At 37.8% G+C, this 16,831-nt stretch overlaps 1 protein-coding gene across 18 annotated transcripts in view; it reads left to right on the top strand.

Moving 5' to 3' along the window:
• Positions 1-5,731: 5,731 nt before the first annotated feature.
• Positions 5,732-16,831, top strand: part of CTNND2 (catenin delta 2) — a 479,927-nt gene continuing 468,827 nt past the window's right edge. For all 18 annotated transcript variants that reach the window (XR_015733589.1, XR_015733588.1, XR_015733587.1 and 15 more), the window contains exon 1: positions 5,732-9,744. Coding sequence is in view for 14 of the 18 variants with exons in the window: in XM_034411885.3 (XP_034267776.1) it covers positions 9,708-9,744 (37 nt within the window). In the remaining 4 variants the exon portion in view is untranslated. The remainder of the gene's footprint in view (positions 9,745-16,831) is intronic.

The raw sequence follows: 16,831 nt of genomic DNA, 5'->3' as shown, positions 1-16,831 counted from the left end.
TCAAATAAACTCCAAATATAAAAAAGATAAGGAGCAAGGAGGTATTGATAGGACCCTGCAGGAGTTAGATAAGATTATATTAGGGAAGGAGAAAAAAATGTTAGCTAAGATTTACAACTTTTTAATAACCCATTGGATAGGTGATGAGATCGTCAAAGACTCAATGATTGCCTGGGGGAGGAATATTGGCCGTTCAATTGATTTGGCGAAATGGGAAGAAATTTGGTCTAGACAATTGAAATTTTTGATGGCAATTACTTATAAGAAAAACTTGTACAAGATGGTATACAGGTGGCACCTTCCTCCTGCCCAACTTTCCAAAATGTTTCCTGGACTCTCCCCAAATTGCTGGAAGTGTGGGGAGCTAGGTACCTATTTCCATGTATGGTGGACTTGCTCCAGAATAACTGAATTTTGGAAACTCATTCAGAGGTGGTTGTTAGAAATTACTGGTTACAAACTACAACTGAAACCTGAATTTAACTTATTAAACATCAGGCCAGATAAAATAGGCACTAGCAAATGGTATCTGATTGTTTATATCACAACTGCGGCTAGAATATGCCTTGCCCAAAACTGGAAGGGTAAAGATCTTCCAGATCTAAAGATCTGGAAGATATGATTATAGGGAAATCATGGAATGTGCAGAAGTCGATAGGCTAACTAAACTTTTAAGAGACCAAAAAGACTCTGCATATTTCCAATGCTGGGACCTATGGTATGTTTGGGTTAGATAATAGAATAAAAAGAGGACAATGTTAGATTTTTATTTTTTTTTATCTGTTTATTTAGATTGAATGTTTTGTATTGTGTAATGTTCTCACCGTGATCTGTTTGTCGATAAATCTTCTGTTTTTTACTTTTTTTAAAAGAAATAAAATTATTTTTTAAAAAAAGAATTGGGCAAAATGAAAGTGGGAAGTAATTGGGAAGAATTCAATAGATAAATAACAATGCAAAATGCAGTAGCAACATCTGGTTGACTACACAATTAACCAGGGAAATACAGTAATGGTTATTCACTATGCATTATATTCTCATATGATATTGATAGATTATATCAGCCCAACAAAAATGGAGGTAGAGATTTACTTCAATTCAAAGAAACTGTTGAAGAAGAAAAACATGCATTTACTGATTATATAAATGTTAAAAGTTAAAAATTGGAACTTACTAAATATGTGAGAAATAAAAGACAAATATTGAAAATAATATAATAAAAACATAAGCAGAATGCTGGCAAGGAAAAGCATGATATCATCAATTTCTACAAAAGATTGAGGAAAAAATGGATAAAGATAAAACCTGGTAATGGTTTACAACTGGAATATTAAAAAAAGAAACTGAAGGCTTGATTTTGGCTGTGCATGAGCAAGCTATATTTATTTATTTATTTATTTATTTGGACTTATATATATATAAACTCCTTCAATAAATGCCAGAATTGAAAAATCGTCAAATAATTCAAAGTTTAGATTGTGCAAAGAAGAAGAAACATTAGATCGTATATTCAGCCTGTGCATGAAGATTGCACAAATTGATTATAGACAGTGACAAAACACAGTTGCCAGAATGATTCCCTAGAACCATGATGGCGAACTATGGTACACATGCCAAAGGTGACACACAGACCCCTCTCTGTGGGCACGCACGCCATCACCAGCTGCTCTTCCGGGTTCCATTGCGTGCATGTGCACCAGCCAGCTGGTCTGGCATGCATGCGCACTGGCCAGCTGCTCTCTTCTGGGTTCCAGAACTCCGGCACACATGTGCGCGCACACTCCAGTTTTGGCATTTGGTGCCAAAAAGGTTAACCATCACTGCCCTAGAATATATGCAAAAATCATCAGGTCCCAGTAATGAAAAATTAGTGAGAACTTATAATTGAAAATGAGTAGGTTAAAATATTGTGGAATTTCTGAATATAAACTGATAAAGTCATGGTACATAATACAACATACACAACTGTGGTTAAAAGAAAAAGAATGTGGATAATTGATGTGGCAATACCAGAGGGTAGCAGAAGACAAAGAATTGAAAAAGATCACAAAGTATCTAGTGGCCATCCCAGTAATTATTTGGACACCCCAGTGCCAAAACACCTTGGATGACACTTAGAAAACTAGCATATTGACATTATTTGACAACATTTCCATCTGACAATTACAAAAGGTCATACTGCTTGGATTCACATATACTATACTATTATGATAGCCTAGGTTCTTGGGAAGAACTAGATGTAAATGAAGGGCAACACCAGCTAAAGAATTGGCAGCTGTGAATTTGCATTTTTGCATATATAATAATAATACATCTTATATTCTACAATAATACCTTTAATATCATCAGTAAAAAACAGCTGCTATCCTAGGTCCTTTGAATGGACTCAATAGATGGATAAAAATTCCAGCTCCATGTGCAATGAATCATAATAGAAGAGATGAGTAAGATTCAACCAAAATTATTACGGTAATTAATATTAATTTCAATAGTAATGAATTTTATATTTTCCTAACTTTCAAAAATAATTCTTCTGCTGTAGAATCTGTAGCCAAAATGTTTGAAGATTGAAAATTGATTTTTTAATTGGAAGAACACCAATACATGTTGAATACCTAAAGGATAAAGAGGAAAAGCTGATAAGAACCTCTCATTGAGTTCTTTTAAGATCAGGAATTTACAGAAAGAAACTGAAGGGTTTATTTTAGCACTTCAAGAACAAGCTTTACCAACTAATTGCCTGAAAATGAAAATTTAGCATATAACAATCGTAAATGTCACCTTTGTAGTGAAAAAGATAAATTTATCATTTGATAAATGTCTGCATCAAAATTACACAAACTGATAACATGCAGCATTCTGATTGAAATGCCCAAATTATTAATTGGAAATTTTGCCAGAAGTTTGGATTTGAATGTAGAAAGAACCACTGGAACCATCAAGTTAAGAAAAAGTTTGGAAAATATGTGAACTAAAATAGTATGGAACTTTAAGATCCAAACAGATAAGCATCTTGTTTATAACGTGCCTAATAAAACATTCATTGAAAAGAAAAAAGTCTAGTTCATTAGGGTTGCTACAGGAGTGAAATCTACTTACTTTCCCTACCAGTTTGGAAGTGCATGTGCCGTGTGCGCGCACTCACTCCGCTCATGTGCACACCATTGTCACATCTGATTTTGGACCCTCTGCACATGCACAAAGCCTTCTGCACATGCACAGATGGTCAAAAACAGGTTACTTCCTGGTTAAAACCAGGAAGTAACAACGTCCAGGTGGGTGGGCGGAGCCTTGTGCTGCCGCCGCTACCAGTTCACTGAACCACGTGCCATCGCCACTACCGGTTCGCCTGAACCAGAGTGAACCGGTAGCATTTCACCCCTCGATTGCTATATCACATGAGGTTAGGACTGAAGAACGCAATTGGAAAAAAATTACAAACTACCAGAACTTGCACATTAATCTTGAACATTTTTGGAAGTTTTCCTCTCTGGAAGTTTAGTCTAAAAAAGGCGTTACAGTCAGGGGTGGGTTCTAAAAATTTTTACTACCAGTTCTGTGGGCATGGCTTATTTTGTGGCATGGCTTGATGGTCATGTGACAATGCTTTAGGATTTAGCAGAGGTACTGGTCTACCAGGCTTCTAACTGCTTGCAGAGGTGTACCAGTCTACCCATTTATTTTTGCAGGCACTGGTCTACCCATTTATTTTTGCAGACACTGGTCTACTCATGTATTTTTGCAGGCACTGGTCTTCCCAGTTATTTTTGCAGGCAGTGGTCTACCCAGTTATTTTTGCAGGCACTGGTCTACTCATGTAATTTTGCAGGCACTAGTCTACCCATTTGTTTTTGGAGGCACCGGTCTACCACCAAACTGCCTTTTATCACTGATCAGCTGTAGAGTGGCCCTTTGAAGCCTGCCGCAAGAGTTTAAACAGTTTTTCCTTATAGCCCATCATCTGGGACTCAGGAAGCAGCAATAGATTGGGAGTGGAGCCAAATAAAAGGTAAGAATAACGCGGGGGTGGGTGGGGGGGCGGGGGGCAGAACCAGTTTGGTGATGTCATATCGTCACTGCTACCGGCTCGGTGAAACCGGGCCGAACCGGGAGGAACCCACCACTGATTACAGTAGTATGTATCTTTTTGTATGCCTCAACAGAAATTACAATATGACAGAATACGAATTTGTGTTTCAATATTACTATCTTTATAAGAGTAGAGCCTTTCTGCATATGGAATTTTACAAAATTTCTCTTCTCAATTTATAGTATAATATTACACTGTAATTATTTAAAATTGAGCCTAAATTTTGTAATTTGATATCAGGAATCCTTTCTTAAGTACTGCTATTGCCTAATCATGTCCCATGGGAATGAGTATCTCTCTTGAAAAACCCAGTTTATTTCATTATTTTTCAGAAAGAATAATATTTATCCATTTAATATTAACTGAGTTGGACTTCGTGGTTGGAAATGAACCGGTAGTCAATATTTAAACATGTAGCCATGCCCTTGTAAGTTCTGCCTTCAACCATAGGGCAACATTAGGCATGTATTTTGCCACTGGGGATATCCTTCTTATGAATTTTGACTGTATCTTTACCAAATACTGGTAATAAATTTCCTGGTTTGTATACAGAATTACAGGTAAAGCTCAAGAGTAGTTGGTATATATTGGGCACCTCTAGAGAAGTAGAAAGAAAGAATTGCTGCTGAACTCTTGGAAGGCATTGGAAGCAACCTTTGCAGTGTGCAGAGAATATGATATGTATTTAAAATTATAATATCTATTTCTCAGAAATTGTTCAACTTGAAGTAAATGCTCCAAGTATACACAAAACCATGTCTTTTTGTGGGTGTTTGTAACAAACATTTAAATGTATTTGCTGACTCTACAAAGTATTATCACATGAGTGAACTCAGAAAGCCAATATAATATAGGAAACCGAAATAACAAAATATAAGCCAATCCTAAACAATAATTTGCAAATAAATGTGCACATTTCTTAAACTACTTAAAGTCACTTTAATTCATACTCAGAAAATATATATCAAGGTATATACAGCAAGTAGGGTTGTCTCACTAGAAGGAAGAATTCCATTTTCCTTCCAACATATATGCCTCTATGGTCTTTGACAGATAACAAGCTAATCGTATATTTGAATTTCTAATTAAAGTTCATGATCTGGAATTTCTAAACCATACTTATTTTCTTCCAGTCTAGCTTCCCTCAACATACATTCTGCATATAAGTTAATAAATAAGGGAGAACATATCATTCTGTTTCACTTGTTTGCTGATCTGGAGCCAGTTTGTTCCACAGGTTTCCTGACCTATGTAAAGGCTTTGAATAAAGACAACAAAATGTTCTAGGATTCAATTTTCCTAAGCACATTCTGTAGTTTACATTACTGATACAATTTAAAGCTTTTCCATAGTCAGTGAAGCACATATTTTTGGTATTGTTTGGCTTTCAGAATTATCTTGTGTATATTAGATAATTTTTAAAAAAAAAACAAATGAAAATTTACGCAGGAATATAGCTTTACAGAGTGAAAAGGATCTTTGTGTGTCTTGGTAAGTATTAGCCAACAGAGCGATGTCTCCACAAAAAAAGCAAATGTAACTCTAGGCTGCATAGTGTCAACATCAAAAGAAGTTATTCTTCTTCATTATGGAATAGCAAAACCATATCTAAAATATTGAATACAGTAGTGGGCATTGCATTTTTGAAAAATAATTTATTAGCTTGAATATATACAGAAAAGCAACCAAGCGGATAAGAGCCATCAAAGGAAAAAATTACAAGGGAAGTTTGGAAATGTTGGATATGTTTAGGCTAAAGAAGACTGCAGGAAAATATGTCTGCCTTTAGTTTCTGATTATCACGCAGAAGATGGTACAGAATTGTTCTGTGTTGTTCCAGAAGACAAGATAAAAATCAATGACTATAAGAAAGTAAATTTATTTGGACATGGAGAACAATGATTAAGAGTACTCAGAAAACAGAACAGATTGCCTTGGGGGATGGACCCTCTTTTGTTTTTAAAAGTTAATGGGAAACTCCTTTTTAATTTTTTTTATTAAAGGTTTTTTTACAAAGTTAAAAGGTAAACATGAAAAAATACAGAAAAAAAGATAAACTGTTGAAAACAAAGAAAAAGAAAATATAATATTTAAAGAAGTGACTATCAGTCTTCTTTACAGCAATGATAGGAAACCATTTCCTCCCTTCTAAGTGACATAATATGGTTCCCTTCTTCCCCATATTGAACCCCTATTAATCCATAAATCATGAGTTAATTTTTATTCATTTTCAGCAAAAAGTCCATCAAGGGTTTCCGATCTTTATAAAAGTAGTTGTTCCCTCCCCAATCACCCAAAACATTTTAGTCATTTCTCCAAGTTCTGCCATTCGTTCTGGAAATCCATTCCTCCATTGTGAATATTTCGGTACTCTTCTTTATGCATATAACAATCTCATCTCAATCAACATATGTAAAACCAACCGTTCATGATGGATGGAAAATTCTTCTTTTCATCTCTATATCCAATGTTTCTCCACAGACATACAGTTTTAAACCATATATTTAATTACAAATAACACATATTTTCCTATTTAGGCCAGGACTAGTCCTAATACTATGTTTCCCCAAAAATAAGATCTTGTCTTATTTTTTATTTTTTTTTGCCACCAAAAAAGACACCAGGTCTTATTTTCAGGGGGGATGTCATCCACTGACTCACCTCACTTGTGTGCATCACCCTGGCCTCCTTTTTGCTGTCAGAGACCTTCAGGAACTTCTTCTTTTGGATCGATCCAGAGCTCTGTTATTGGCTACAGAGGCCTTCAGGAAAGCCTTGCTGACTGCAGAAGAAATGGGCCAAGGTGTGTGAAGCCTGGCTGCAACTATCCGAAGGTAAGTGGTAGAGCAGCTCCACCCCCCATCCCCACTCTAGCTTAATTTTTACCCGTGCACCCTGGAGTGGGCGGAGGTCTTAATTAGGGCTTATTTTGGGGGTAGGGCTTATATTGGGTGAACGTGTAAAAATCAAGCTAGGACTTTCTGAGTAAGTCGTATTTTCAGGAAAACATGGTATTAAGACATTTGCATATATAGTCTTAGCTGCGATGTAAAGCACAGTGGTAAAAGTAGTGTTTTCTTGGTGCCATAGTCCCACTGAAGCTTGTGTACTGCTCTTGCTGCAAAACTGTTGTCCCTATTGAAGTATTCATTTGTCTGTCCTGTCAGCTTTGCCACAGAGTTGCCCTGCTGTGGTAAGATGGGTGGCCAATAAATTTAATAAAATAAAATAAAAAATAAAAATTGAAGAATGAAAATAAGGACACCAGTTTGGGCTTCACCTAAGACAGTAAAAAGTCTTTTATTGACCATGAAGAAACTATCTGTAGTGATACTGTCTGAAAATAAAATATCATTGAAATCAGTGAACTATTCTATTTCTGTCTATATTTTTATGTATTCAGGAAAAGGCGGTATGTAACATAATAAGAAGTTATGTCAGATGGACTACATGGCATTAACTAATTTTTATAAAGCTCGAGCCTCGAATTAAATTCCTCCTATCAACTCATTGATATTTATTTCTAGAAAAGTAGGTAATGGCTATTCTTTGCCCTATTCATTTTTTCCAATTAAACTCTAATTCCAATTAAATGAAAACATACATTGAATTGAGGTACAAAGAATTTTTCTTGTTAAAATACCAAGGGAATTATAAAGGGTTCATTTCTGAAATAATTATTTTAAACTCTGTATACAAAAAAGAATAGGAAAGAGCTGTGAAAGACCAGCAAGCAAAAGGTGGCAGTAGTGAGTTTCTTTGAAATTACAGTTTACTGGCAATTACCGCCCCCCCCCCTCACATCCCAGTACAAAAATAAAATTTAAAATTTTGTCTCATGTTTCAAATACTAATTCTCCTCTACAATTGGTACTTTAGAAATCTTTTGAATAAAATATTAGAATATTCAACATATTCATTGTAATTGTACACCTAGTTCTTTCTACCTAGCATACACTGTACCTAAATCCCATTTTGTTGTGGTTTTTAAAAAGATAGAATTAGAATTTTCATTAGACATGAAAAAGTCTTTAGTGAATCCTAAAGTGATCGCAGTCTTTCAGTATTGGCTTAAATCTTTGTTGCAGGAAATTGATATGTGCAGAGCAATTTTCTAAAGCATGACACAACTGTTTCGATCTGGAGATTTGGTGTCAAAATATCGCATGGGGTTTTGGAACTCATATAGAGCCCTCGTGCGTTAAAATCTGCACAACTTTTATTTTTTCTTCAGCCTCTTTGCCAGACGTGTCACAGTGGGGCTTTGAAAAAAGATTTGAGGAGGCATCGCTGCTGATCAGCGCTGGATTTACCAACGCCTTTCTTTGAGGCAGAGTATCTCAGTTGCTGCTGTGGAAGGAGCAACCGGGGGTTTGTCTTGCCTTTCCTTCCCGAACTGCCTGCCAAAACCCCGGCCAAAGCCTCCATGCCAGAAGATGCGCAGACCTGGATGAAGAATACAATTCAAGGGCATTGGCTCCATCCTTGGTTCTACAATCCACAGCCGCTGCTCTCGCTTCTGCCTTGAGCACCCAGCGGGATGAGGGATGCGCGCCTTCCAGAACCGGCGCCTCCGACCTTCGAAGGGGGTCGTTAACTTCGTTGGGGATCCGTTCTTTTTTCCGCCTTCCTTTTGCCTTAGCGGCCAGCAGGATAAGCTACTTTTCTCGGGAATGGCAAGTTTTTGACTTTTCCTGCTAGGAAGCCCCGCACGAATTTCTGCAGGATGGGGTGATGTTGCGCGTTTAGCCACGAGAGGGATTTTGCCCATTGGCTCCTTTTGGTTACGGGATTAAGAAAAGGGCTCCCAACGACAGAATTTCGACTCAATTTCGGATTTAAAGGAAGAAGCTTCCGGTCCACTCAAAGGGCGCCCGCCAGACGGTGTATAACCTTAGGGCTTGCTGCGGTTCTTTCTCACCCTTTTACTCGGTGCTCGCGCTTTTCCTGGGCGAGCGAATTGAAACGTTTCGGGCGCCTCCGCCTCCTCCTCCTCGCCCATCGCAGGTGGCGGCGGCCGCGGCGGCGCTTCGCTGAGGGAAAAAGAAGACAGCGCAGCCGCCTTGCTTGCTTTCCCGCCTGCCCGCCCCAGCTGGCCTCAGGAGCAGCAGTTAGCAGCGGCGGCGGCGGCAGCAGCAGGCGCGCGCGCTCTTGCCGGCGAAGGGAGGAGAGGCGAGGAAAGAGAAGGGAGCGCGGCGGCGGCGGCTGTCACAGTACCGTCTCTTACCGGGGCAAGGCTGCCAAGCTGAGGTGGCCGCACCAGAGAGCGCCGCTGCCGACCCCGTCGTGAGGATAAGGGAGCGGGATAGAGATTCAGCCAGACGTCAGCCTCGGCTAGAGAAAAGAGCCAGCCTCTCGGAGCACGCCAGCGTGTGTGTGTGGCGTGTGTGTGTGTGGCGTGTGTTCGCGTGAGAAAGAGCTCGCCTCGCTCGGAGCGTTTGGCGAAGCACGGGAGTTTCGCAGTCGTCGGAGAGGGAGGCGGCGGCGAAAAGGACGCGGCGGCGACGGCAAGATGCTGCAATTGGGCAAGGTCAGGACCTTGCATTGAAGCAGCCCGGGGGGCGCGCAGCCACCTCCCTCCAGCCCACCTTGAGGATTTGCCTTTTGTTGTTGGTATATGCTCGGGAAGCAGCAAGCAAGGGCGACGGCGTTGGGTGAGTCGTGCCATTGCCAGCAGCAGGAGCATCATGGATGGTGCCCAGGCTTTCTCCTTTTTCTCTCCCCCACCCCTTCCTTGTGCAGAGGGATTGCCACTGGCAGCAGCAGGAGGAGGGGCCCGCATTGTAGAGGTCTTTCTCTTCTCTTCTCTTCTCCCCCCCTTTCCTTTCTCTCCTCCACTCCTCCCTTTCTTTCTTTCTTTTTTTTTTAAATCCTCTCTTGGGGTTTGGATGAAGTGCCCCCGATTGTCTGGCGTTACAAATATAGGTTTCGTTTAATTCTTATTTCGGTGGCTTCGCCGAAGAGGCGTACGAAAAGCAGGCTAATTCTGCCGCCTGTTTTTTTCCCCATATTTTTTTCCCCACCCCCTTTCTTTATACGGTCCCTCCCTCGCTGGTTTTATGTAGGGCATCGGCGGCAACTCGGCTTTTCTTATCACCTGGCAATAATATTCTCCCTAGAGCTGTGAAATCGTAAATACGTACCGGGCGTGGGGAGGGGGGAGGGAGAGAGAGAGAGAAGCGGCGAGGCGGGTGGGAAGTAGACCTTATTTAGTCTCGGGCTGCTGTGAAGCATGGCATTCGGATCTTGTAGTATTTCGTGTACGTGGAACCGATGCTTAAGTCATACATGTATGTGTGGGGGCTTCGTCTGCATTGGAAACGGGGAAGGGACCACCTCCCATCTAGCCCGTCTGGATCTGAACTGAAGGGATTTCAAACAGTGCCATTTCAGAGGAATCGTCTCCCGACTTTTTCGGGCGTGTGCGTTATATCACAAACGAAACAGAGGCGGTCCTGGGTTTGCATCAGTGCCTGTGAAAGGAACTGCCTTGATATTTGGCTGATTTATAATTAATGGCTGAAAGGAAAGACGCCTCTCGTTCGATCCATTTCCTCCCCCTTCCTTTCCCTCTTTTCTGGTGTGTAATGTGCTTGCATCGATTGCTTCTAACCTAGTCTCCACTGTAAGTCAAGTCGCTACTGAGGAGGTGCAGCAGACGAGACAGTAAATGGTGATGCACACATTCAGCTTTTGCTGGAAATGTTGGAGAAATCTTTTCCCAAAGGGATTATATTAGTAACTATGTAAAGTTTTTTTTTTAAAGTGCATACATCAACATGGAAGAGAAGGTGCATCTTATTCAGGGTACATTTTGAAGCACCCTTTAAATGTAAAGGCTAATTTTATTTAGCTGAGAAAAGTATGGCTAACCTAAACCATCACATCCAGGAAACTTTACAGGAGCTTGCTAAAGATAATTGGGAAAAGATTGATAAGCCTGTATTAACTTTTATCAACTGCAAGGAAGTGCATTTACAAACACTTTTAAAGTGTTTGTATGATTTCTTGTGGAAAGCAGTTGGAGAAGCTAAACTTTTGGATCTCAAAACAATCTGTATACAAAAAAAATATGTGACATTATGCAGCTTGGTGCATTTCTAAGTCTTTGCAAGATATATATAATTAAAAGGATTTTCCCAGTACACTGAAGAATACGTTGTCCATCAGAAACAAAGGATTTTGGCATGAAATGCAAAGTCTTAAATCCTCATCCTGTGCCATATTTTTAATTTAAATGAAGACCCACAGTCTAACTTTGTTAGCCAATCAACTACTATATCCCTATATATAGCTATTTGTAATACTTCAGATTCTGTTTTTGAGAATTTATTTTATTTATTTATTTCATGTATTTATATGAATGAATACATTTCAGATTTTTCAGAAAATAGCTTGGAATTTTCACCATGATGTAAATCCCTTCTTGATCCTTGGATTATCTGATGGCTATAAACACAGTTGAGTTTCTCCAGCTTTTACAAAAATATGAAAAATATTTTTTGTTTTGTAATAAATTTTTGAAGTTTTTAGATGTGTTTCTTTAGAAATCTGAGACAACAGTTCCTGTCCTACATTTGATTGAATTCATCCTTGTCACAGTACACAGTGAAAATGACTATTAAAATTACATTATTCAAATCCACTTGTGTGGATCAGATTAATTAAATGGGATTATGCAATACTTTTGAGTTTGTTGTATTTCAGAAACTATTTCCTATTCTATTACTATGTGACTGCTATAATACAAAAAGTGAGATTCCATCTTGAGCATGTCTTCAGAGATAGTGTTTTTACAGACTGTTGTATAAGAAAAGCTTTGATTTTTTTTTTTAAAAAAAGTAGATTTAAGCCATTGCTGGATATAATGCTGCTTAAAAGTACTGTACAGATAATCATTGAAAAATATACATTGTAACCATTTATTACATTGCATTTGTCATAGTAAATTATAAATACTAGATTCCAAGGAAGTATTACTATTGTATCTGTATTGAGGTTCTTTTTTTTAAGTAACAAAACTATTTCAATATGGGTTGAAAATATGTATCAAATATTCCTACATGAATGAAATGCTTGTTTTTATTCATACGGTTGGCATACAGCTGCAGAGAATGAAATTTTATTTATAAATAGCAGCATAATTTTTATTTAAATAAATTGCTCTGAGTCACAGCAATTACTCTGATTTATACCAGTGGTAAAAATAAGTTGCTTATAATTGAGTATAAGTAAAATCTCTGATAATATCAAAAAACATGAACCAGTTATTCTTAAATAGTTTTAGATGTAATCTTAATATAGATCTGGCTCTGTTAATAACACATTTTTGCCTGCAGTATGATATTATAAAATATGTCTGTTTTATTATAGTTATTTTAGTATTTCATTTGTAACAAGTTTCCGAACATTTATTTATTTAAAATATGTATTTTAAATAATAACACCAAATATTAATTATTTAAAAAGAGGTGAAAAACATGTATAGTAACAAAAGCTTCATTTGCTTCCTTTTTACCATGAAATAATTTATTAGAATTGAAATATTATCTTCAACTATATTGCTATAGTGAATTCCAGAAAAATAAGGTAGGTGGAGGAAGAGCACTTTTCAGCAACGTTTCTTCGGTGCCATTTATATAAAAGTTTTTAATGGGGTGGGAAGTAGCCATTCATATTCTTCTCCTGCATTGATGCTGTGGCTTGTTCCCATGAAATGTTTAACTGAGTCGTCTGACCAAAATGGGTTAGAAGGTGGCCCATTTAACACAACCCAGAACATTAAATTGAGCAGGTCCTAAGCAGGTCCTTTCTTAGATAGGTTTAAACTTAGCCTACCAGTCAGCTTTGTCACAAAATATCAACATCCAGTTGGTTGCCCTGTTTTGCTTGTATACTCCTTTCAAAAAAATAGCTGAAAGGGAAGTTGACAGCAGGGAAATCCAGCTAGAGTGTGAGTTATACATTTTGATATGAATTGGGACTTAGGGCACTGCCAGTTTCCTTTTCTTCCCATCCACCCCATTTTCTTTTTCATAATGTCAATTCTTCAGGGTAGGGCAGATCAGGAAACATATTCCAGAACTATAATTTATTGAGGTGGGCTATAATAACCAAATCCTCCAAGTACTATTGCACTTCTTTCCCTCTTCCTCTTATATCTTAATAAATCATGGAGAAATCTCTTCTTCCATCCCAGAAGTTAATTAATGTTTCTGCCTTCTTTGTTTATATAAGACTTTCTGAATATTTGGTTCAAGGCCATCTCCCTGGCTCTCTACACATGCTGCCTCCTTGGCCAGGGGGGAGAGGGAGTACAGGTAATCCTCAATTTATAACCACGATGAGCCAAAAATTTATGTTGCTAAGTGAGGTATTTGTTAAGTGAGTTTTGCCCCATTTTATCACTTTCCTTGCCATAGTTGTTAAGTGAATCATTGCAGTTCTTAAATTAGTGACATAGTTGTTAAGTGAATCCAGATTCCCCTTTGACTTTGCTTGTCAGAAGGTTGCAAAAAGTGATCACATAACTCCAAGACACTGCAACCATAAATATAAGTCAGTTGCCAAGGATCTGAAATTTGATCATATGATCATGGGGATGGTGCAATGGTCGTGAGTGTGAAAAATGGTCATAAGTCACTTTTTTCAGTGCTGTTGTAACTTTGAACAGTCACTAAATAAACTGTTGTTAGTCGAGGACTACTTCTAGTAATATAGGAGTGGTTTTCTGACCTCAAGTACATGGGATCCTAGGTACTTGGAGAGGAAGCAAGGGTGATTCTATATTTCTAAAATGGCACTTGTTGACCCAGTTAGTTGGTTTGCAGATTGTTAGGACCATTGGTGAAGACATTTGTATGGATTAGAATTGGCTAGGTCAAGGGTGTTATGAGCCCAGGGCTACTTGGGCAATCGAGAATATATGAGTTCCTAGTACAGACAAAATTGACAATCATAGGTAATATAAAACTGGGTGATGGGAAGTTAGCTGGACTTGAGTAAATTTATTTATTAATTCTTGCTTCGATACTCAACATGAGACTAATTTGAACTAAGTCTCCATTTTAATTTTAATTCAATAAAAATTATTTCTAAGAAGTATTCATACCTCAAGAATTTGAAATTCTGCAATCATTCTGACTGATAGTTACGACTGTAGTTCATTTTATAATGTGAAGTAGAGTATCATGCTCATGAGGCTAGGTAAGGAAATACTTTGCTTTCTTCCAGTTGTGGAAAGAAAATGTCCCAATAGAAAAAAAATCCACCATTGTCTCATTATCAAATATGGAGCATTTGTTGGAACTAGTCCAGTTTGTTGTAAAACAAAACCAGACCATCTAGTTGGGGATAACCTGACTGGCCTGTCAATTTTTTCTCTTTTTGATGTGATTACGTTCTGTTCATACAACTCCTTTTTAAACTTAAATTTCTGAACTTGTGAGAAAAATTGTTTGCTTTTGATTTATACTGGGCCAAAAAGATATGAGCACAATAGATTGTCATACCTGAAAAACAAATGGAATAAGTACAGCAGAAGTGAGAAATCATTTATCTAGATACTGTATTTATTACTATTTCGGAGACTCAGGTTCATGGAGGGGGGAGGGGGAAGTGGGAAGGAGTTGTAAAGGAGGAATTGTCATGTATAGGAGGCCCTGGAAAAAACTGTTGCCTTTTTTCTTACATTGCTTTTAAAGAGGTTTGATAGTTTGGCTTTTGGTTTGATTGTAACTGAGGTAAGTCTATTAAGAGTTTACATTATATTTTTGTGTTTCCAACCACGTTGATAAGAAAGTGTGGTACTGGTTCTCACCAATTATGGTTAAGCGGATTTGTAGGCTGCAAAAAACAGAATGTAGAAACTATACACTGTGCATCCCTGGAGGCCCAGGTAACTCCACTGACTTCAAGAAAGAGAAGAAATAAACCATAGTAAACTTTATAAAAATGCTTCTTGGAGTCATATAACGTATAATGACAGTCCCACAGATGTGGAGAAGCAATAAACTAATGGAATTCTTTAAATTATTTTATAATATTTTTTTCAAAATGCAATTGAAAAAAATCTCTGAATAGAAGATCCTTTGTATGATTTTTGTGAATGTCTGTAGTATTTTTTTCAGCCCCATGATCAGTGTTATTGCAAATGTAATACTGGAGTGTGATGTTTTAATGACTACTCATTGGGTATGGAACCCATGGCATGCATTAGATATATGTATCTTCTTTCTGCACTCATATTTGAGAATTCTTAAATTTCTTTGGTTTTTAATCTGAGTTTTATAAATATTTTATCCATATGTGTCGTATTCACATTTATATATCTCTTTTGAAAAAGTGTGAATAATACTATATAGCGGGGTGGGATTCAGCCAGTTCAGACTGGTTTGGGTGAACTGGTAGTTACGGCCAGCACCTGGGCCCGCACACCTGCCCCAGCGCTATCCCGTCTTATACAATTGGCGTGTTTTTGATGCAGCTTCCATGTGTTCAAGGCGCATGCACAAGCGAAGCTATCCCGTCCTATACAATCAGCATGTTTTTGACGCAGTGTGCATGTGCGCAAGGCACGCACACAAAGCTATCCCATCCTCTACAAGCACCATGTTTTTGACGCAATGCGCATCTGTGCGCACGCACACTCACATTTTTGATTCTGAGCGAACCGGTTGTTAAATTATGTGAAGCCCGCCTCTGCTATATAGCCACTTATCTAGTATGTCCTTCCCACTTCAGTATTTTCTAGAATATATTTTCTCTGCCATTTTTAATCCAGTACTACTTTCTTTAAAAGAAACTTCCCTTATTTAATCCTGAAGCTGTTTGTCATTTGGCCTAGTAAATATATACAAGACTTGGCTGCAAAGAAAAGAGCAAAGCAAGCAGGAAAGAAACTGATTTTCTGCCATTTTACTTCCTTTCTGAGAAGTTGGGATATGTTTGTGCAGTTGGCCAAACAAAATTTAGAAAAAACAAAATATTCCAATAATTGAGGAGCAAAATTTTATTAAAACTTCCTAGAAATACTATATTGCAAAATCATTGCAAAATGATTGAGAATAATGTAGACATCATCTCCCACAAGATTTTATATCTTGTGGGAGATGATGGAAATGCCAGAGAATATCATGGATGTACCAGCATAAATGAATAGAGTATTTTCTACCTAGGAACTAGAAGATTTAATAACAGCCTTTCCTGGTATTCTTTAGATGATGGTATAACTCTTAGAATTTGTAAACCATTTGGAATTCTGGGGAATATAGTCCCACATACTAAGAGAGTATTAGTCTGGGAAAGGCTACTGATCAGAAATGAAAACCTGATTACAAATAAGTTTGTTCCTTTTTGAGCTTTTTCCAAAAGCTAGATAATAGCCTACTATCCTACACTACCACTGACTTGCTATCAGAAGATAACATTTGGGAAAAGGTACAGGACAAATAATAGAAATCTGTTTAAAAACAAATGTTTTATCTCAGACATTGCAAAAATATAGTAAATATGTAAAATACATGTAATGTTTGTGTGTGTGTGTGTGTATTATTTTTAAAACTTTTCCCTTTAAAACTGTGGGGGGGGAGAACTTGCACACATTGCATAATTAATCTGCCTAGAGCAACCCTTGCCCTTGCTAAAAATGTCAACTTGACAAAAAGATGTGGATAGTTTTTCTATAGTATGGTATGCAACATATATAAATATAGCTCCCATACCTGTGCTTTTATCATGTTA

Source organism: Pantherophis guttatus, chromosome 3 (assembly GCF_059756535.1).
Source record: "Pantherophis guttatus breed Tessera chromosome 3, ASM5975653v1, whole genome shotgun sequence".
Lineage (NCBI taxonomy): Eukaryota > Metazoa > Chordata > Lepidosauria > Squamata > Colubridae > Pantherophis > Pantherophis guttatus.
This window is presented reverse-complemented; position numbering and strand designations above follow the sequence as displayed.